The 16,441-nt window shown below is 34.0% G+C and overlaps 2 protein-coding genes and 1 long non-coding RNA gene across 3 annotated transcripts; all 3 read right to left on the bottom strand.

Annotated features, from left to right (window-relative positions):
* Positions 1-215: 215 nt before the first annotated feature.
* Positions 216-1,414, bottom strand: LOC132749045 (uncharacterized; the record flags this gene model as incomplete). The annotated part of the gene is made up of 2 exons (XM_060738721.1): positions 1,021-1,414; positions 216-361 (listed from the first exon to the last, which is right to left on the bottom strand). Coding segments are annotated over exons 1-2 (239 nt in total), but the record flags the coding sequence as incomplete, so codon positions are not given.
* A 2,847-nt stretch (positions 1,415-4,261) lies between these two features.
* LOC132749043 (1-deoxyxylulose-5-phosphate synthase YajO-like) lies at positions 4,262-9,318 on the bottom strand. The gene is made up of 8 exons (XM_060738719.1): positions 9,032-9,318; positions 6,981-7,126; positions 6,300-6,453; positions 5,891-6,064; positions 5,603-5,700; positions 5,305-5,486; positions 5,003-5,142; positions 4,262-4,512 (listed from the first exon to the last, which is right to left on the bottom strand). Exons 1-8 carry the CDS (start codon positions 9,125-9,127, stop codon positions 4,402-4,404), a joined length of 1,101 nt encoding a protein of 366 aa, XP_060594702.1. The 5' UTR covers positions 9,128-9,318; the 3' UTR covers positions 4,262-4,401.
* Positions 9,319-10,487: 1,169 nt separating this feature from the next.
* LOC132749044 (uncharacterized) lies at positions 10,488-14,435 on the bottom strand. The gene is made up of 2 exons (XR_009628356.1): positions 14,148-14,435; positions 10,488-13,476 (listed from the first exon to the last, which is right to left on the bottom strand). It is a non-coding gene; the product is annotated as an uncharacterized LOC132749044 (long non-coding RNA).
* Positions 14,436-16,441: the final 2,006 nt, after the last annotated feature.

A 16,441-nucleotide genomic window follows, 5' to 3' on the forward strand; every position in this document is an offset into this window, starting at 1 on the left:
AGGAGATGTCATGTCAAAACGATTTCATCTGAAAAGCGATTAAACGTTCTTGGAGGTTTATTCCGAAAACGGCCAAGGTTTTATAGACTGACACTCAAACAGCTTCTACTGAGTAACAATTTAAAATATTGCTGCTCTGAGGTATAAAATGATAAATTACATCATTCTACCTTGACATAGACACATTATAAACGTCTTACTTTTTAACGTCTTACTTTTTAAGCCAACTGCCAACAACTCGCTCCGACGCCCCGAAACCATACATATCAGCGGTGTCTAGGAAATTACCTCCTAGTTCAGAATATCTGTCCATCAACTTGTGTGACATTTCCTCATTCAGCTGGGTTGGAATTGGCATCATCTAAAACATAGATGTAAAAATAAAATGAGAACATAGCTCAACAAGGAAACCGAACAAATGGTTTCACATTCAGCACTTCTAATTTCTGACGTAAAAAAAACTTATACGTCAACTGCACTATTAAAACAATACTAAACACTTGTTAGCCCCTTGTTAGCCCCTTTCTGAGGCATAATGTGCCTTATAGCAGCTTGCTTCTGTTAGTTCAGCGCAACTTTCTTCAGTTGTTAATAACTAATATGCTCTTAATTAAACTATTATCAAATCATTATTAAACACAAGATTGACATTTTAAAAGAATTAAAATATTATATGGATTTCTGAGGTGAAATGTGCTATATTTTTATTTAACTTAGTACATAATGACTATTTTCATCAAAAACAACAAAATATATATAAAGGGAGGTAACTTGTAAAAAATTGAAATATTTACTTCTTCACACATTATAATGTTAACCTTATGAAACGAAAGTATATCACAGTATATTTAGATTTCGGATAATACGTTAAACTAAAAAAAAAGATATTTTACAGTCAATGTACGGTGTGTAATCATGTAGTTAAATGTTCTTTAAAAGTGAAATCTAATTATAATATGCAAGCTGCATTTATGTAATAAAATTAAATTATATTCTATCAAAACAAGAAAAATCACTTACCCCGTCGCCAAATGTCATAGTGCCCAAACACAGGTTCGAGACCTTAACTCCTGACTTGCCGAGGAAATTGTACGCTACTGTCGCTTCAGTCATGATTTATGTTTGTTTATGTTTTTTTCTATAAGTTTAACTAAACATCTGATGTACTACATGTATTTACAAAAAAATAATGATGCATTTGACAATGAGTAATAAGTAAACATGTCAAGAGAGATAACTGGAAAGAAATTACTCTATTCTACACCTCGACTACATTAAAATGACATTTCCTAGTGCAACAACGATGTATAACTTAATTTAGCCTAACCATCGCCATTCATGTATCAAAACAGCCACCATATATATAGCTAGGGCCGTTCCAGATTAAATGCTATAAATATCTATGTTGCGAGTATATTTAGATTGCTCAAATACATACATTCTGATTTGGGAACATACCCTAACTGATTTAAATTTATACATACATAACCTGATGAAATATTACTTCAAGGTTTTCTTGATAGCGATTAAGGTATGGTTGAATTTGACTGTGTATTATCATTAATAAATACTTAGCGATTTTCCTATCTTTATCCATCCCTTTGGAGGCAGTACACAGTTTCGGTCGTTTAGTTTCGAATTGGCCAGGATCAATTTTACAAATAAGAGACCATTTTGTAATTGAAGTGGATATTTGAACTTCTTAATATTTAAAGTTGCCATAATTCAGTATTGTGTTACATTTATCAAGTAAAATTGATTATAGTGGTGTTTGACCCATAAATGTTGGGGAGTACCTGACAGATTCGAATGCATGATCCATAAATCAGCTCTTCAATTTAAAGGATATGCAGACGATTTCGCAATCTAAACAATGAAAAACACAGTGCTATGTGCCAGAAAACTAGAAGGTGGACATGTATTTTAATTGTTTGCTGTGAGATACACATGTATATGTTAATTATGAAATTCATTTAATTCAGGTGTGTGATAACAGGTTTTGAATGTGACGCAGTCAGTCGTTTGCCAAGAAGCCTTGAAACCTTTATCTTCAATTTTGAAGCTGGAGGTGGTCAGACAACAGCATCAGGCCCGGTCAGACTGCACTAATGTGCAGGTTTGTCTGACTTTGGCCACTATACTCTGTCTGTTGAATAAGCCTTACCACTTTCTGTACAAGCACGATATGGGTTTCAGTCACTTTCAGATTTTCTTATGACTGATATTTTATTGGTTCGCTATTTATAAATATGAAAATGTGTACGAGTGTGTCTTACACACATTTTTACAATGAGGATGAGCATGGCTAAATATTTTATTGTGAAGTATATTTGTATTTTTATCGAAAGATGCGCGAAAAATACTCCAACGACAGACAAAAAAGCTTTTTTTTTCGTGTTATATTTTTGCCAGGCAATAGAACCGCACCACTTCTTAAAGAAAATGTTCAAACATATGAAAATCCACACAGACAAACGTACGTTTTCGCTGCATTTATTCCCTTATTAGTACGCGTTTTACTTTTGAGGCATGGAGGAGCACGTGACCTGTTTTCGGTACATGGAGGAGCATGTGATCTGTAAACCGTATATGATTGGTTAATTGACCCTTTCGAAAACCCAGCTAAATACCGTTTGCCGGTACGTTACGGATTTACCTGTAGGGAATAAGTCCGAATTACACCTAATTGAGAACAAAAATCTATTACGTGATATTTCTAATTTTCTATAAACATTTTACCGTTTAAGGTGGAAAAACTTGAATGATCTGTTTGAAAATTATCAATGTTTCTCAAATTTTACAAACAATAAATTGTTTATACTGAAAATCTGCAAAATGAAAATATTCGTAGTGGCATCTGCCATAATAAAAAGAGATATTTTTCTGCGTAAACTTGTGTGTTTACTTTATTTATTTTTTGCTCGGAATTATTCATAAAATGGTAGGCCTATTTAATAATTTTCTGAAAAAAAGAAATAATTGTTTTATGTTCGACCTTCTCCGGTCTTCCACGGTCACATGCAGTTTCCAAAGACCTTCTTCTATATTGTTCGATTATTGTCAACTATATTCCTGTTACAAACGTTTATTTATCCCCCCAACAATGTTGAAAATAGTTAAATGAAATATCTTTATATCATTAAAAATGTTCATCGCAGGAAACCATTTTACTTGTACAACTCATGGAATGCGACAACCACCTTTTCAATGAGGCCATACTACAAACTATTAGAATTGCTACGGGCACACATTTTACATCAGGTTTGGGTATGATTTTTTTCACATGTACATTTGCTGTTCAGCAAACGATTTGGACGACAGTACAGTCTATTCATGGTTATGATATCCAAATTAATAAAAACACCTTAATAAATATACAAATGTGGTAGCTACTCATTCGTTAACAAAATATGTCTTGCAAGCCCATTTGATTTTATCCCTGTATTCTGACAATATGTCAAAAACGTTATTACATTTACTAAACGGAAAGTGACACACAGGGGTATTCCTGTTTTTGTATATTAGTATTATATAATATTTGCATAGTTGCCATATGAGAACAGATGCGCAGACGTTTTTCAATCGCAATTCCTCCATACTATCATTGATGAGTAAGAATGATACAATATTTGGTGCTGATGATTCTTGTGCATGAGTCGGGACCTAAACGTTTTATTCAGAATAAGTTGAACATTGTAAAAGAAAGTAAACCAGGACCCTTCTGTAAGATAGAGATTAATCTTCGAGGCTGCTTGAATGTTCCTGGTTTTGAAAAAAGTTAATTTGAACCGCGTCACGACAAAACCAACGTAATGGGTTTGCGACCAGCATGGATCCAGACCAGCCTGCGCATCCGCGCAGTCTGATCAGGATCCATGTTGTTCGCTTACAAACCCTATAACAAGTAGAGAAACTGATAGCGAACAGCATGGATCCTGATCAGGCTTTGCGGATGCGCAGGCTGGTCTGGATCCATGCTGGCCGCAAACCCATTATGTTGGTTTTGTCATGACACGGCTCATTTCAGTCAGACGTCAAACGTGTTAACAATAATAATTTTCTTTCAAGATCTTCAACTTATTCTGGACAAAAGATTGTTTGGCATCGTAATAAATATCAACTGGTGGTATCCATCATTGAGTGAAAAAGAAGTAAGAATTATTGTACGCTGACGTCAAGTCCTAGTAGAAATAAAAAGAATTCCCGAACACACATTGAATTTTTTATTTAGTTTATTCTACAATGATCGAAAATAGGTTAAATATAAAGAGAATAAACACAACGGTCTACATTAGTTGGCTAATACAGGAATGTCAGTACCAAAGCATAAAACTTCTGATATTCTTCGTTATAACAGAACATAATGAGAATTGTATTATGCGAGCACCTGGACACCGTCATCTATATTGTATTAGAACTGTTGAATGGATTTATCCGGACGGCACCAGGACGCCATATTGTATCGTAGGGATACATATTTACCCTAGGACTGGCCTTATCAAGCCGTGACATCTGAAATAACGTATAATACATGTAGTAAACATCTTATAAAGTATCAGATATATTCCAAACGTTTATATGGTAAAGATATTTATGTAGAGTATATTTTAAGGTGCCATACTCTGCGGGAGCATTCTACAATTATGAATTACAAAAGTAATATAAATTATCTTCATTGATCATGTTTAGAAATACATGTGTCAAATGCCGTTTTCTTCGCCCCAAAAATATACAATGCAATGTTATTTAAAAGCGTATACATCCTATAGTCATAATATACATTACCGACTGATAACTTACAATGGCGGCCATTTTGATTAAATACAATTACATTGTACACAGTTTTACAATAGACGCAAGTTAACGATTCTGTTCTAGAAGAATCGCTTTATCGGCATCCATGGCGACCATTTGAGTAAATACAAATACAAAGATTTAGAATTGACGTTTGTTAACAATTCTATTTTGAAATACTCGCTCTATTGACATCCAATACATTTACCTCCTCGTCTGTCAGTTCCCATCCTGTACTTGCCCCCATGTTATCTTCAAGTTGTTTTAAAGACGTGGCTCCAATAATAACTGAACAGACTACATCTTTCTGTAGAAGCCAGCGGAGTGATACTTGAGGGACCGTTTTACCTATCAGAAATAAACAATATATTCATAAGTAGCTCTTTTGTAAAAAACCTTGTCAATAGATCGTTACAGAGTTTATCCTTTAAAAATAAAACAGAAAGCTGTCACATAACGCCACTTAAACTGATAATTTAAAACAAAGTAGATTTAAACTTTTAAACCTACCATGAATTTTAGCAATTTCTTTCATGGCGTCCATTAGCTTCCAGTAATTATCATCATCGTTATATTGACTCCAAGCTGGCGCAGCTTGCATGGCTTTAGACTCGTCTTGGTGAACAAATCCAATTCTACTTCCTTTTGCGTCTGGTGTTTTGTTTCTCTCGAATTTCCCGGTTAAAAGTCCACTGCAAAAATAATGGAAGTTGTAGATGACATTATAGAACACCAGGGCATCACAGAAATTTGAAAGGAGTAATTCTGAACTCGAAATATTTAATTTGATAAACAAATGATTAGTCACCCTTTTAATGGACTCCAGGGTAAGACTCCAATGCCTTCGTTTGCACACACCATAAATTCTTCGAACTCGGATTGCCGCGCAAGTAGGTTATATTGTTGCTGAAAGAAGAAAAGGCATGCACGTTGATAAATCATTAATTAATGAAGTGACGTTCAAACCAACTGATTCCGATTATGGTAATAATAATTTTGGCAATTTGCTTTTATTTTTCAGTTCCCTAAATACAATTACAAAATATAAGAGTGTTAACAAACAATAGATACATTTAATGTCATATATATTTTATACCTGAAGTGTAGCACAGGAATTAAGGCCCATCATCTCAATTTTATCGGCAATTTTTTGAAGCTGCCATCCGCAGACGTTACAGACACCAAAATATCGTATTTTCCCGCATCTCACGAGATCGTCAAATGTCCTCAGCGTCTCTTCGATCGGAGTGCCATTATCCCAAGCATGCGACTGGATACAGTTGATAAAAATATAAAATTGAAGTTTTAAATGAAACTCTGTTGCATAAATAGGTAACTGATAATTTGCTGATAACTGATAACTTCAAATTTATGTTTACTTAAATAGCCTTCATAAAAATGAGGTATTAATTAATATACAAATGGTAGCATATTTTAGTAAAGAAGGTACATTTTACAAAATGATATACATGTATTATTTATATCAAAACTATTTTGACTCGAACCTGGTAGAGATCTATGTAGTCTGTTTGCAGTCGTTCCAGGCTTCCTTCGCAACTTTCAACAATATGTCGTCTGCTTAAACCAACTTTGTTTACGTTTTTAAAATCAGTCTGATATCTCACTTTTGTTGCTAGGATAAATTTACTACGATTGCTTCTAAAAAGGGAAATCGTGAATGATATTCAACAAATTATAAAAGGCAAAACCAAACTCAATGACTCATTCTTAATGTACATGTAGCACAAACAGGTTCTTGGTGCATTACAAAATGGTGTTTATGTCAAAATTACTTTGTACATTATCTGTGGAAAATGCTGTATTGAATTTACAATTTCTTTCCAATAGATGTACAATGCATATTTAATGAAAGTGGTTCGTTACTCATTATATAGGTGTTAGTACTTTTTATGTAGAAGTCATTATCACTGCGATTTGAATATCTGATGAGCATGATAAGGGTATCGCAAAGTAACTGATGAAAATGTTGGCCAACATCAAACTTTCAAGATGTTTCCCTTTCTTTTACATGTAACCTTTACTTTCTTTTCTTTATTCCACAGATGTCTCATAATCAATGTCCAACTTCCAATCCACTTATAGTATTACTGTTCCGATGAGGTATTAATTGAATACTGAAATAAATTACATCACTCTACCTTGATACACATTATAAAGCTTCTTACTTTTTAAGCCAACTGCCAACCACCCGCTCCGACGCACCGATACCATACATATCAGCGGTGTCCAGAAAATTACCTCCTAGTTCAGAATATCTGTCCATCAACTTGTGTGACATTTCTTCATTGAGCTGGGTTGGAACTGGCATTACCTTTCAACAGATGCATTAAATTGTAATTATAATTCATAATGTTGTCCTATAATCTTATAATATATATCTACATTTTTTCTAATTGAAATGTGTCATTATACATTTATATCACCAGTTGTATTTTCTTAAAATTATTGTAAGTAGCGATCCATCGTTAGCACTGACAACAAAAGCAACTCGTATACCTATGTGTATTTTTTAATTACATATACCTATGTGTATTTTTTAATTACAAGTAACAACTTAAATTTTTTCGTGTATTTCATTCTTTTTAAATGATATTTATTTCAAATTAAACCTAAAGCCCCGGTCACATATTCACGGATAATGCCACGGAAGAGCTACGGTCTAATCGTTCACGGATTACTACGGAAATGTGAAATTCCGTAGTCCGCTACGGTTCCAGTACGGACACACAACGGTATAAGTACGGAGTCCGACGGATTTACCACCAAAATCCCCCGGAGAGACACGGATTGTTACGGACCGACACGGTTTGATGCGGAGCGACACGAATTAGGACGGATGCACTACGGATACACTACGGTCTGCTACGGTATAAGCACGGGTTAGTACGAATAAGTACGGTCTGATACGGAGAAGAACGAATTGATACGGAGAAGAACGAATTGCCACGGATCTATACGGACCTAATACATCCGTCCACAATCTCTTGCATAAATGCCCCACAAGAAAAGAACACCTGAAAAACGAATTGCAGAGTTTAATGATTTCGGCGGAGAGGATTCGGCCTGATCGCGTCTGACCCCCGAGACACATCAGGTCCGATAAAAGTGAATTTCTTGAAGGACGCTGGGTCCTCAACAAGTTCGGCCATGAGAGCCTCATACTAAACATGAAGGGGTCTTCGTAAAAGCCCATCTCCAGTCCACCATCTTGCCTGTCCTCTCTTACCTGATTAGATATGGACTAGTAATCATTAAAAAAAGTGTTTCTCTTTTAATTTTAAAATGTGCCGTTTTTTTACAATAATATTTATTATCGTGAATGTTTATGTTTTTAAAATATGTAAAAAGCTTGTTAATTAATCTTCTTATAACTCAAGGGTCAGTGTCCAAGGCTTATGAGACACTTCGTTTTATGTACATATTTACTCAAATTTCACGATCCAATGTTTGTAAAATGTGTAACATGAAATGTTATTACTCTATTACTTAAGAATTGTAGTACGATATTAATATATTTTACCTCTATGCATGTCATCTAGCAGCTCGACCACTGCCAGCGCATTCTGAGCCATTTCAATATAAAATTGCAGCCAGTAAATGGCAATTATCATTTATTGAATGTTCCCGCAAATATGTCTGTTTTTAACAAGTAGGTAGTACCCTTGGAAAGTACATGATACTTAATTCATCCGTTCTAAACAGTGGTGGACCGTACAAGTCCGTGTTGCAACGCAATAAACCGTATAAGACCGTGCTAATCCCTGCTTCTCCGTAGTACAACGTATTACGATCGTGGCTTTCCGTATTAATCCGTATTAAAACCGTAGCTTAAACGTAGGTTATCCGTACCAAACCGTGGAAATCCTTGACAAGTTGGTGGGCTACGAATCAGTACGGATTAGTACGATTTTCGTACGGACCAGTAAGTATCGGTACGTTTTAATACGGACTAGCAGGGATACGCTACGGTTGATTTTTCCGTAGCAAATTTTTGTGCATGTTCAAAAATTGTCAAGGATCGCTACGGATATACCAGGACTACTACGATTAATTACGGTTACAATACGGAGAGCTACTGACCAGTACGGGTAGCTACGGACGATGCCGGAATTAATCCGTGGCTCTTCCGTGGGCGTATTCCGTGAATATGTGACCGGGGTATAAGGTAAGATCATAATTTAATGACTGATTTTAGTATATTTATAGTAACACTTACGCCGTCTCCGAACGTCATGGTACCAAGGCATAGATTTGAAACTCGAACTCCTGTCTTACCGAGGTAATTATATTCAACAGCTATTTCCTTCGCCATTGTGTACGTTGACTTTAGAAACTTTTGCCTACCTTATTATTAAACTTTTATGATACAACCTCTATTCTTTTATATTTTAAACGTCTTGTAATGGTAAGTAATGTTTACGATTTCACTGTAGAAACAAAAGAATTTAAGGTCACAAAATGTCAGATAAAGTTGAATAAACTTTTGCTCAATAACCATGTAGTATCCCAATGTTCTATTTTATTTAACCTAACGTATTTCACCCGTCCCCCTTTATTTGTGATAACAATGACAAATAAACAGTACATTGATTAATTATCGATTTAAAGGAACTCCAATGAGGTCTAAAGCCTAGAAACATAAAATTTAATTATTTACATAGATAAGCTGGGGCACTGAAAACAGAAAGATATGCAAAAGATAATTAAGAAATATATTAAGAAATTCACTGATAATCATTCTCATCAAATTTTAGTGAAAGTCGTTGCAACACTTTCCAATTTAGTATATTCTAATTATGTAACTAATAACCATTCTAGAAAAAGGAGTGAACAAATGATCTGAAATTTTGCACACAATCTATTGGTCTATTCTTACATCTAGTGGAATATAATCTCGAAATAAATAATTTCTTTCCCGTCATGTTATGAAACCTCGGTTAAGTTATTGGATGTCACAAATTTTGAAGGAACAGAATAAAACAGCCTCTTCGAAATTTAATCCAATTTGTTACAATACATAATTAGTCCATTCAAATCACAAATTACTTTATACTCTACCTTATGAAAGTATCTTAGTACTTGTATATTTTAACATAAATATCAATGAAAATGGAAAAAGGAAAAGAAAAGGAAAAACAGCGGTCAAAATTTATTCTAAAATAACATATACTTAGCTGAAAACAATTGAACATATAATTGATTTTTTGTAGATAATGAAACATATAATGACCTGAAAATGTAGAAATGCAGTGTCACAAATATAACAAGATATTATAACAACAGATTTTTATTTATCAAACAAGTTACTGTACACAAAGTCAGATGGTGATATTTATTGTAACTTCTATTTATCAACTATAAACACGCATTACGTATAAATGTAGAGCAGAAAATTAATGATACATGAATCTGTTTTAAAGTTTCTTCAGTAAAAAAAATATTTCCTATCTTAAAGTACTGATTTTATATGAAGCGTACATTAAAACATAGAAGTATTTATTGTTTGAATTTTGGAAAAAAAAACATAGAAAACCAAAATACCTTTATACCAAAGAAAAATGTTTGTATATTTCCGTTGGAACAAATGGTGCATGCGTGATATCTTTGCCCACCATAATTAATATAGCAGCAAAATACGATATATTGTTCCGGGTCATTATTTTTTTACTATGCTTTGTTTTTAATCTTCTAAGAATCAACAAAACGATAATTGTAACAACAAAATTTAAACGTTTATGAATTGCATTCCACTAGATAGAGCTATATATCCTTTGAAATAATAAAAATAGTAATAGTAAAGAAGGGCATCATTCGTACCGTAAGTAATTGTCCATTCGCTATAAAAATGTTCGCTATAACCATGTTCGCTATAATAGTGTTCGCTATAACCATGTTCGTTATAACAATGTTCGCTATATTCATTTTCGCTATAACAGAGTTCGCTATATCCATGTTCGCTATAAAGTGCAGTGAAGTTTACTGCATGATGTTGAGAAGGTTAGTCAACATTTATACATGTTAAAGTTTATGTTATATAAACATGATTTTGTTGAGTACATAATCAGACATATCGATACTGATGCTATATTTATTATGGTGTTAACTCAATGATCAGTTGAAACTATATAATGTCGAAGTTTGAATTAACGTCCTATATACACCGAATACTCTTCAGTTAGAAGGTATATCTCCTTTAGGTTTGCCTTCATTATTTACATAAACATGAACACGATTAAAGAAATTTAAAATCAAAAACAAAACATTATCAATTTTAACATCGATATATACAAGTATATATGAAAGAACACGAGCTATTTAACGTCTTACGTGCAGAATATATATATATATAACTAACCAAAAGTAGCAGTGAAGAAAAATATTTAGATAAGACAATAGTTGAAAATCAACTACAATACACTCAGCCTGGTACTTTTCAAGCGAAGAAATAAAAGGAAAAACATTCTAGACCAATACATTTCTGGAGGATCTTTAAGATTTCCATGTACGCTAGCTAAAAAAGTAAATTTCTAATTTTAACCGAAATAACAATGAATACAGAAAGTGACAAAGCACGACATATAGTACTGATTGTTTTCAAACTTAAAACAAACATGTTCACATATTTCTTGTTTTATTTCGATAATACCCATACAAGTAACTATAACATTAGAAACCAACAACCGTTTCTTTCATTTACAAGTATTTTATCAATATATACTGAACAAAAAAAGAAACTTCCCCTGTATGTAAGTGCAGATATACACAAATATGAAAATCATGACGAAAGTAGATTTATATGTATCGAAAGAGTATTTTATTGCGATTTTTGTGAAAAAAAATCATTGCTGAGGGTTTATCAAAATGGTAGTTAAAATGCAGAAGGGGTCGCCCAACAAAATCATAAATTAATATCGGGTATGACCACCTTCGGCATGAAGACTGTCTGGCATCGTTGGCATCGTTCTTTTTGACATGGAAATCTATACAATTACAATGAAAGGTTTCATAGAATATACACGAATGTACTGGTCCGTGCATTGCAACACTATTTCTCCACTGAAACACGGGGAAATTTACATTTTTTTTTTGTTCAGTATATATTTCCTTCCTTTGCTCTGTTCTCACAGTTCTAAATGAGCCGCGTCACGACAAAACCAACATAATGGGTTTGCGACCAGCATGGATCCAGACCAGCCTGCGCATCCGCGCAGTCTGATCAGGATCCATGCTGTTCGCTATCAGTTTCTCTACTTGTTATAGGGTTTGTAAGCGAACAGCATGGATCCTGATCAGACTGCGCGGATGCGCAGGCTGGTCTGGATCCATGCTGGTCGCAAACCCATTATGCTGGTTTTGTCGTGACGCGGCTCAAATATTATTGTCTCCACCTCGTGTTTTACATCTAAATAATTTCCTAAATATAATTCTGTATTGTGCCTTAATCTCGGGGATTCTGAAGGCATATATGACCGGATCACAAATCGTGTTTACTACGTAAAGCAAGCATACTTCGTAATCCATTGAAAACCACAAAAACTCACTTAGTATTATTAATAAAACTGGCATAACAAAAACAAAATACGACGTTATTATGAAACATACCGTGACAGCTGTCTTTGTTATACCGTGACGATAAGATGACGGTTGTCTTTGCATAAATGTATTAATAGAGTAAATTGTTATTGAATAGATAATCACGAAGAAGAAAAAGAATAAAACACAACACAAGAAATAAAAAAAATTGAAGAAGACAAACATATTTTTAGTGGCCGGTACAAAGTTTGAAATATGATACAAGCATGTTGCTATGGCAACATATATTAAGCATGGCGTTACCCAGAAACAAGCTATCAAAATATTGCCACGCCTTTTCGACATTAAAACCTTGTATCTCAGTGGTTTATGTACCTTAAGAAAAACATCAATTGATATTGCGCTCATTGTGGAGAGTCCTGCAAATTGTGCCGTTGAGTATAGTACATTTATAAAAACACCTTGATAGGTATGATCCCTCATTCCAAACTTAAATATACTCCAAATGCTAGGAAACCTGACATAAGTTAGTAACAGATGATGAACGGCAATAACCCCATCAGAAAAAGATAGGCTAAGAATAAGTTTTAATTGCGTTTTTAATGACCCTTTTAATGTTAAAAGTATGACGCACGTTGACACGTTCAATAACAACCCTATAAGAGATGCAACACGCTCTGTTAAAGTTAAATAATATACATATAACTAATAAGTTGAATCATCCCAGTCTCTGTAGAAAGTGGGTGGGGTGACAGCTGATGATAAATTTACATCACCAGAGACGCTTGTATTTCCTGACAACGTACCAACATAGTCAGCAGCTACAGACGCGCTGTTGTTGTAACTTGGTTCTGTAAAATTTCCTGTACCGAAGAATGGACCCCTCATTGCAGTTTCTAAATCATTTTCATGACGTAAATAGCATGTTTTCATACGATGTTTCAGTGATTTACATCATTTGATTTTGGACCATTCACGTTCTTCTTTTCAAATTATAATTTTAACCGAATCAAATGTAGTGCCATAGGTCAAAGTATTTGTTGGATTGAACAATTAAGTCATTACTAGGCAACATCTTGTTTTATTAGAATTCTGTGTTATTCCTCTGCTCTTAAATATATGAATGATCTGAAAATATATAGAAATCATTAAGCTTCAAGCATGAAGTTGTATTAAATAGTACATTCTGTAAAAAAATAGTTTGTGATAAAAGACGGGTTTGTGATATTTTAGAAATATTAAGTTAAATATTGTTGAGTAGTTATGGCGTGTCACTTGAACAAAATTGTATCATCCTAGTTTCCAACATGATATTAATGAAATAAGAATTATTTTTATTTGTGTTATCTTTTTATTTTATTTATTTTTTTATTTCGATTTTTTTTTATTGGGGGGGGGGGAGAGGATGGTACGTCACGCTGACACATAAGAGGTCATATGGTCATATGGTGACGTTCTAGGTTACTGCTGGAGGAAGACCTCAGTTGATATTTCAGGCACGTGCGGGCACCCCAGTAGAACCATCGACGTTCCGTAAACTGTGAATAGCTTCCTGACATGAAATAATTTAAAGTCTCTTGTAGATTCGAACCCCAGCGACATAAGGGGGAAGATGGTGTGAGTCAACGCCCTAACAATTTTTGGCCACGGAACCTACTAATAAAACATATACAAGCAAATAAATAATATCTTTACATTACAGAATTCCATTTTGAAAAATGAACACCAATATTATACATGTATATAAATTATCATTCACAAAAGAAAAAAAATAAAGATAAAAATAAAGTTGTTCTTACCGTTTATAAAACGTAGGCAATATTGTAAGTTTGATCAGATTTTTAGTTCCAGATCACTTCCTAAATCACCAGGAAACTCACAGCCAATGTCTGATATACGTGCTATTTATCACAATAATTATAAACAATTATATAACCACTGTGTGAACGTAGTTTTGCAAAATGTCGTGATATTTACCATATATGCTTAGAATTTTACTGGCATCATTAATTCATTAATATAATTAGTAAAAATGTCCTGAAATATATCACATGGTGACAAAGTGTTTGCTGCAACATTTTACTTCTTCCAAACGGCTGTTGGGGATTGTTTTATGTAATCATAATATCTATACATGTCACGTTGACCCATGTAACACATGTGAACATAATAAACAAGTATTGTTACCTTACATAACCTAGTTCCATTATATTCACAAATTCTCTTGCTTCATAGAAGCACAAACACCCCTTTTCCTTAAGGGAGAGTAATTACGTGCATGCTTTTGTAGGGTTTGCAAGTTAAGAAGAAATTACATGTTTGCTTTCAATACAATATAAACAGTACAATGTTTTCAAGCTGCGTGATCGAAACCGGCCGCGGAAATCAAGAGACGGACCAAAAGCATGGCACAAACGGAGGCCCCAAATTGTAATAATATAATATCAGTTATTGCATTAATTATCTCATTATATTTAAAGATTCCATTAAGGTTTTGTATATGTGTTCTTATTATACGAAATGTCTGAAGTTGTTTTGCATCTAGTAAAACATACGTAAAATACAGAATTCAATGTAACATTATACGGACATATCAAAACAGTCGTTTTGCACTTGGTTGTCCGTCCGTCCGTCCGCAGGATTATCTCAATGTGGAGAAAATGCTATCTACTATCTACACAGGTTTGTTTGTTCACTTTTTTTCCGAGAAGGTACAATGGACGCTTGTTACGAAATTGCTGAAAAATAATATTACATCATTCACCAACTGAATATCATGTTATTTTAGAATATTTTTTGTGCCATTATATCAACAGTATATTACAATTAGGAAAATGATTCATCACATCGAGGACTTGATGTTTAAAATGTCAACGCCGCAATCTTTTTTATGGTTATTAGTAGCAAAAAGTGACAAATATTTCTGTAACATAAAATATTAATATTATATTTGTTATAAATTTGATGTTTCATTTTGAATATTTGCGATAAATGCGGTAGAATATTTGATCTGATTACAAATGTAGAATATAATATTTTCTTGCATCTCAGACAGGATTATCTATCGTTTACACCGGTGCTAGAAAACTCTGTCTTACACCCCCCATGTAAGACAAGTCGCGTGCTTTAAATGACGTCACTGACGCGCGACTTTTATTAATGAATCGCGTTCTAAGTATGACATCATTTTTCCGTTATGAATGAAGTTTGTATGTTCATACGCTACTATAAGAAAAAAATGCGTTGTGAGAATATCAGTTTTCGTAATTTCTGTTCCGAAAATAATTGATATCTAATATGCAAGAAAAAGAATCAAACACCGGCTGTCGGTACAGACGAGATATCTAGCTCTCGGGTAACTGTTTAGCGGAAACTCGGCAGAGCCTCGTTACCGCCGTAAACAGTTACCTTCGAGCTAGATATTCCGGTCTGTACCGGCAACCGGTGTAAGATTCTTATAGTACGAAGTTGATGTAAAGACACAGGCACTGCAAACAATCAAAGATAAAAAGCTATATACGCAAAACCAATCACAATGCAATAGAGGGTTAATGCTCATTTTATCGTAAGCACACAAATAAAATAGAGAAACACAGAATCCCTAAAGAAAGCCCAACATGGCAAAATTGTAAAATGTGCAGGCTCGGTTTGATTGAGCCTGTTTATGGACGGTACTGGAAAGTGCAAGTTACCGTCCACGCCCCCTAGCACCGGCTGAAGCAGAATTCAACATTTAATTACAAAAAAGTCCAAGTCCCTAAATAGGTGTATTATAAGCGCTATTCTTGCACAAGAGAATACGTCTAATTAAGTAGTTACTAAAAATAATAGTACATATCGCGTTATCTGTTTTGTTTGTTTGTGTTCAACGATCCACATGTTAGTGCGAAATGTTTTGATAATGAAACTACTTGGGGCCGTTATTACAGTAAGATAATTGTATATATGTATACCTGCGTGCACAGTTTTAATGAATAATATAAAATAAAACGGTGTTTATAAGGACATGTTCTATTTTAAAAATCTTGTCGTAACGATTATTACAGACCTCCCACAATGACAAGGAACAGATAAGCAAATTATCTCCTGATAA

Source organism: Ruditapes philippinarum, unplaced genomic scaffold, assembly GCF_026571515.1.
Source record: "Ruditapes philippinarum isolate M1 unplaced genomic scaffold, ASM2657151v2 ctg9642_1_1_1_1, whole genome shotgun sequence".
NCBI lineage: Eukaryota > Metazoa > Mollusca > Bivalvia > Venerida > Veneridae > Ruditapes > Ruditapes philippinarum.

Coding starts and splice junctions, on each gene's coding strand:
- LOC132749043 (XM_060738719.1), bottom strand. CDS start 9,127: ATGGCGAAGGAAATAGCTGTTGAATATAATTACCTCGGTAAGACAGGA. Junction 7,127..9,031: donor CCATGACGTTCGGAGACGGC/GTAAGTGTTACT, acceptor ATCTGTTGAAAG/GTAATGCCAGTTCCAACCCA. Junction 6,065..6,299: donor ACTACATAGATCTCTACCAG/GTTCGAGTCAAA, acceptor AACTGTATCCAG/TCGCATGCTTGGGATAATGG.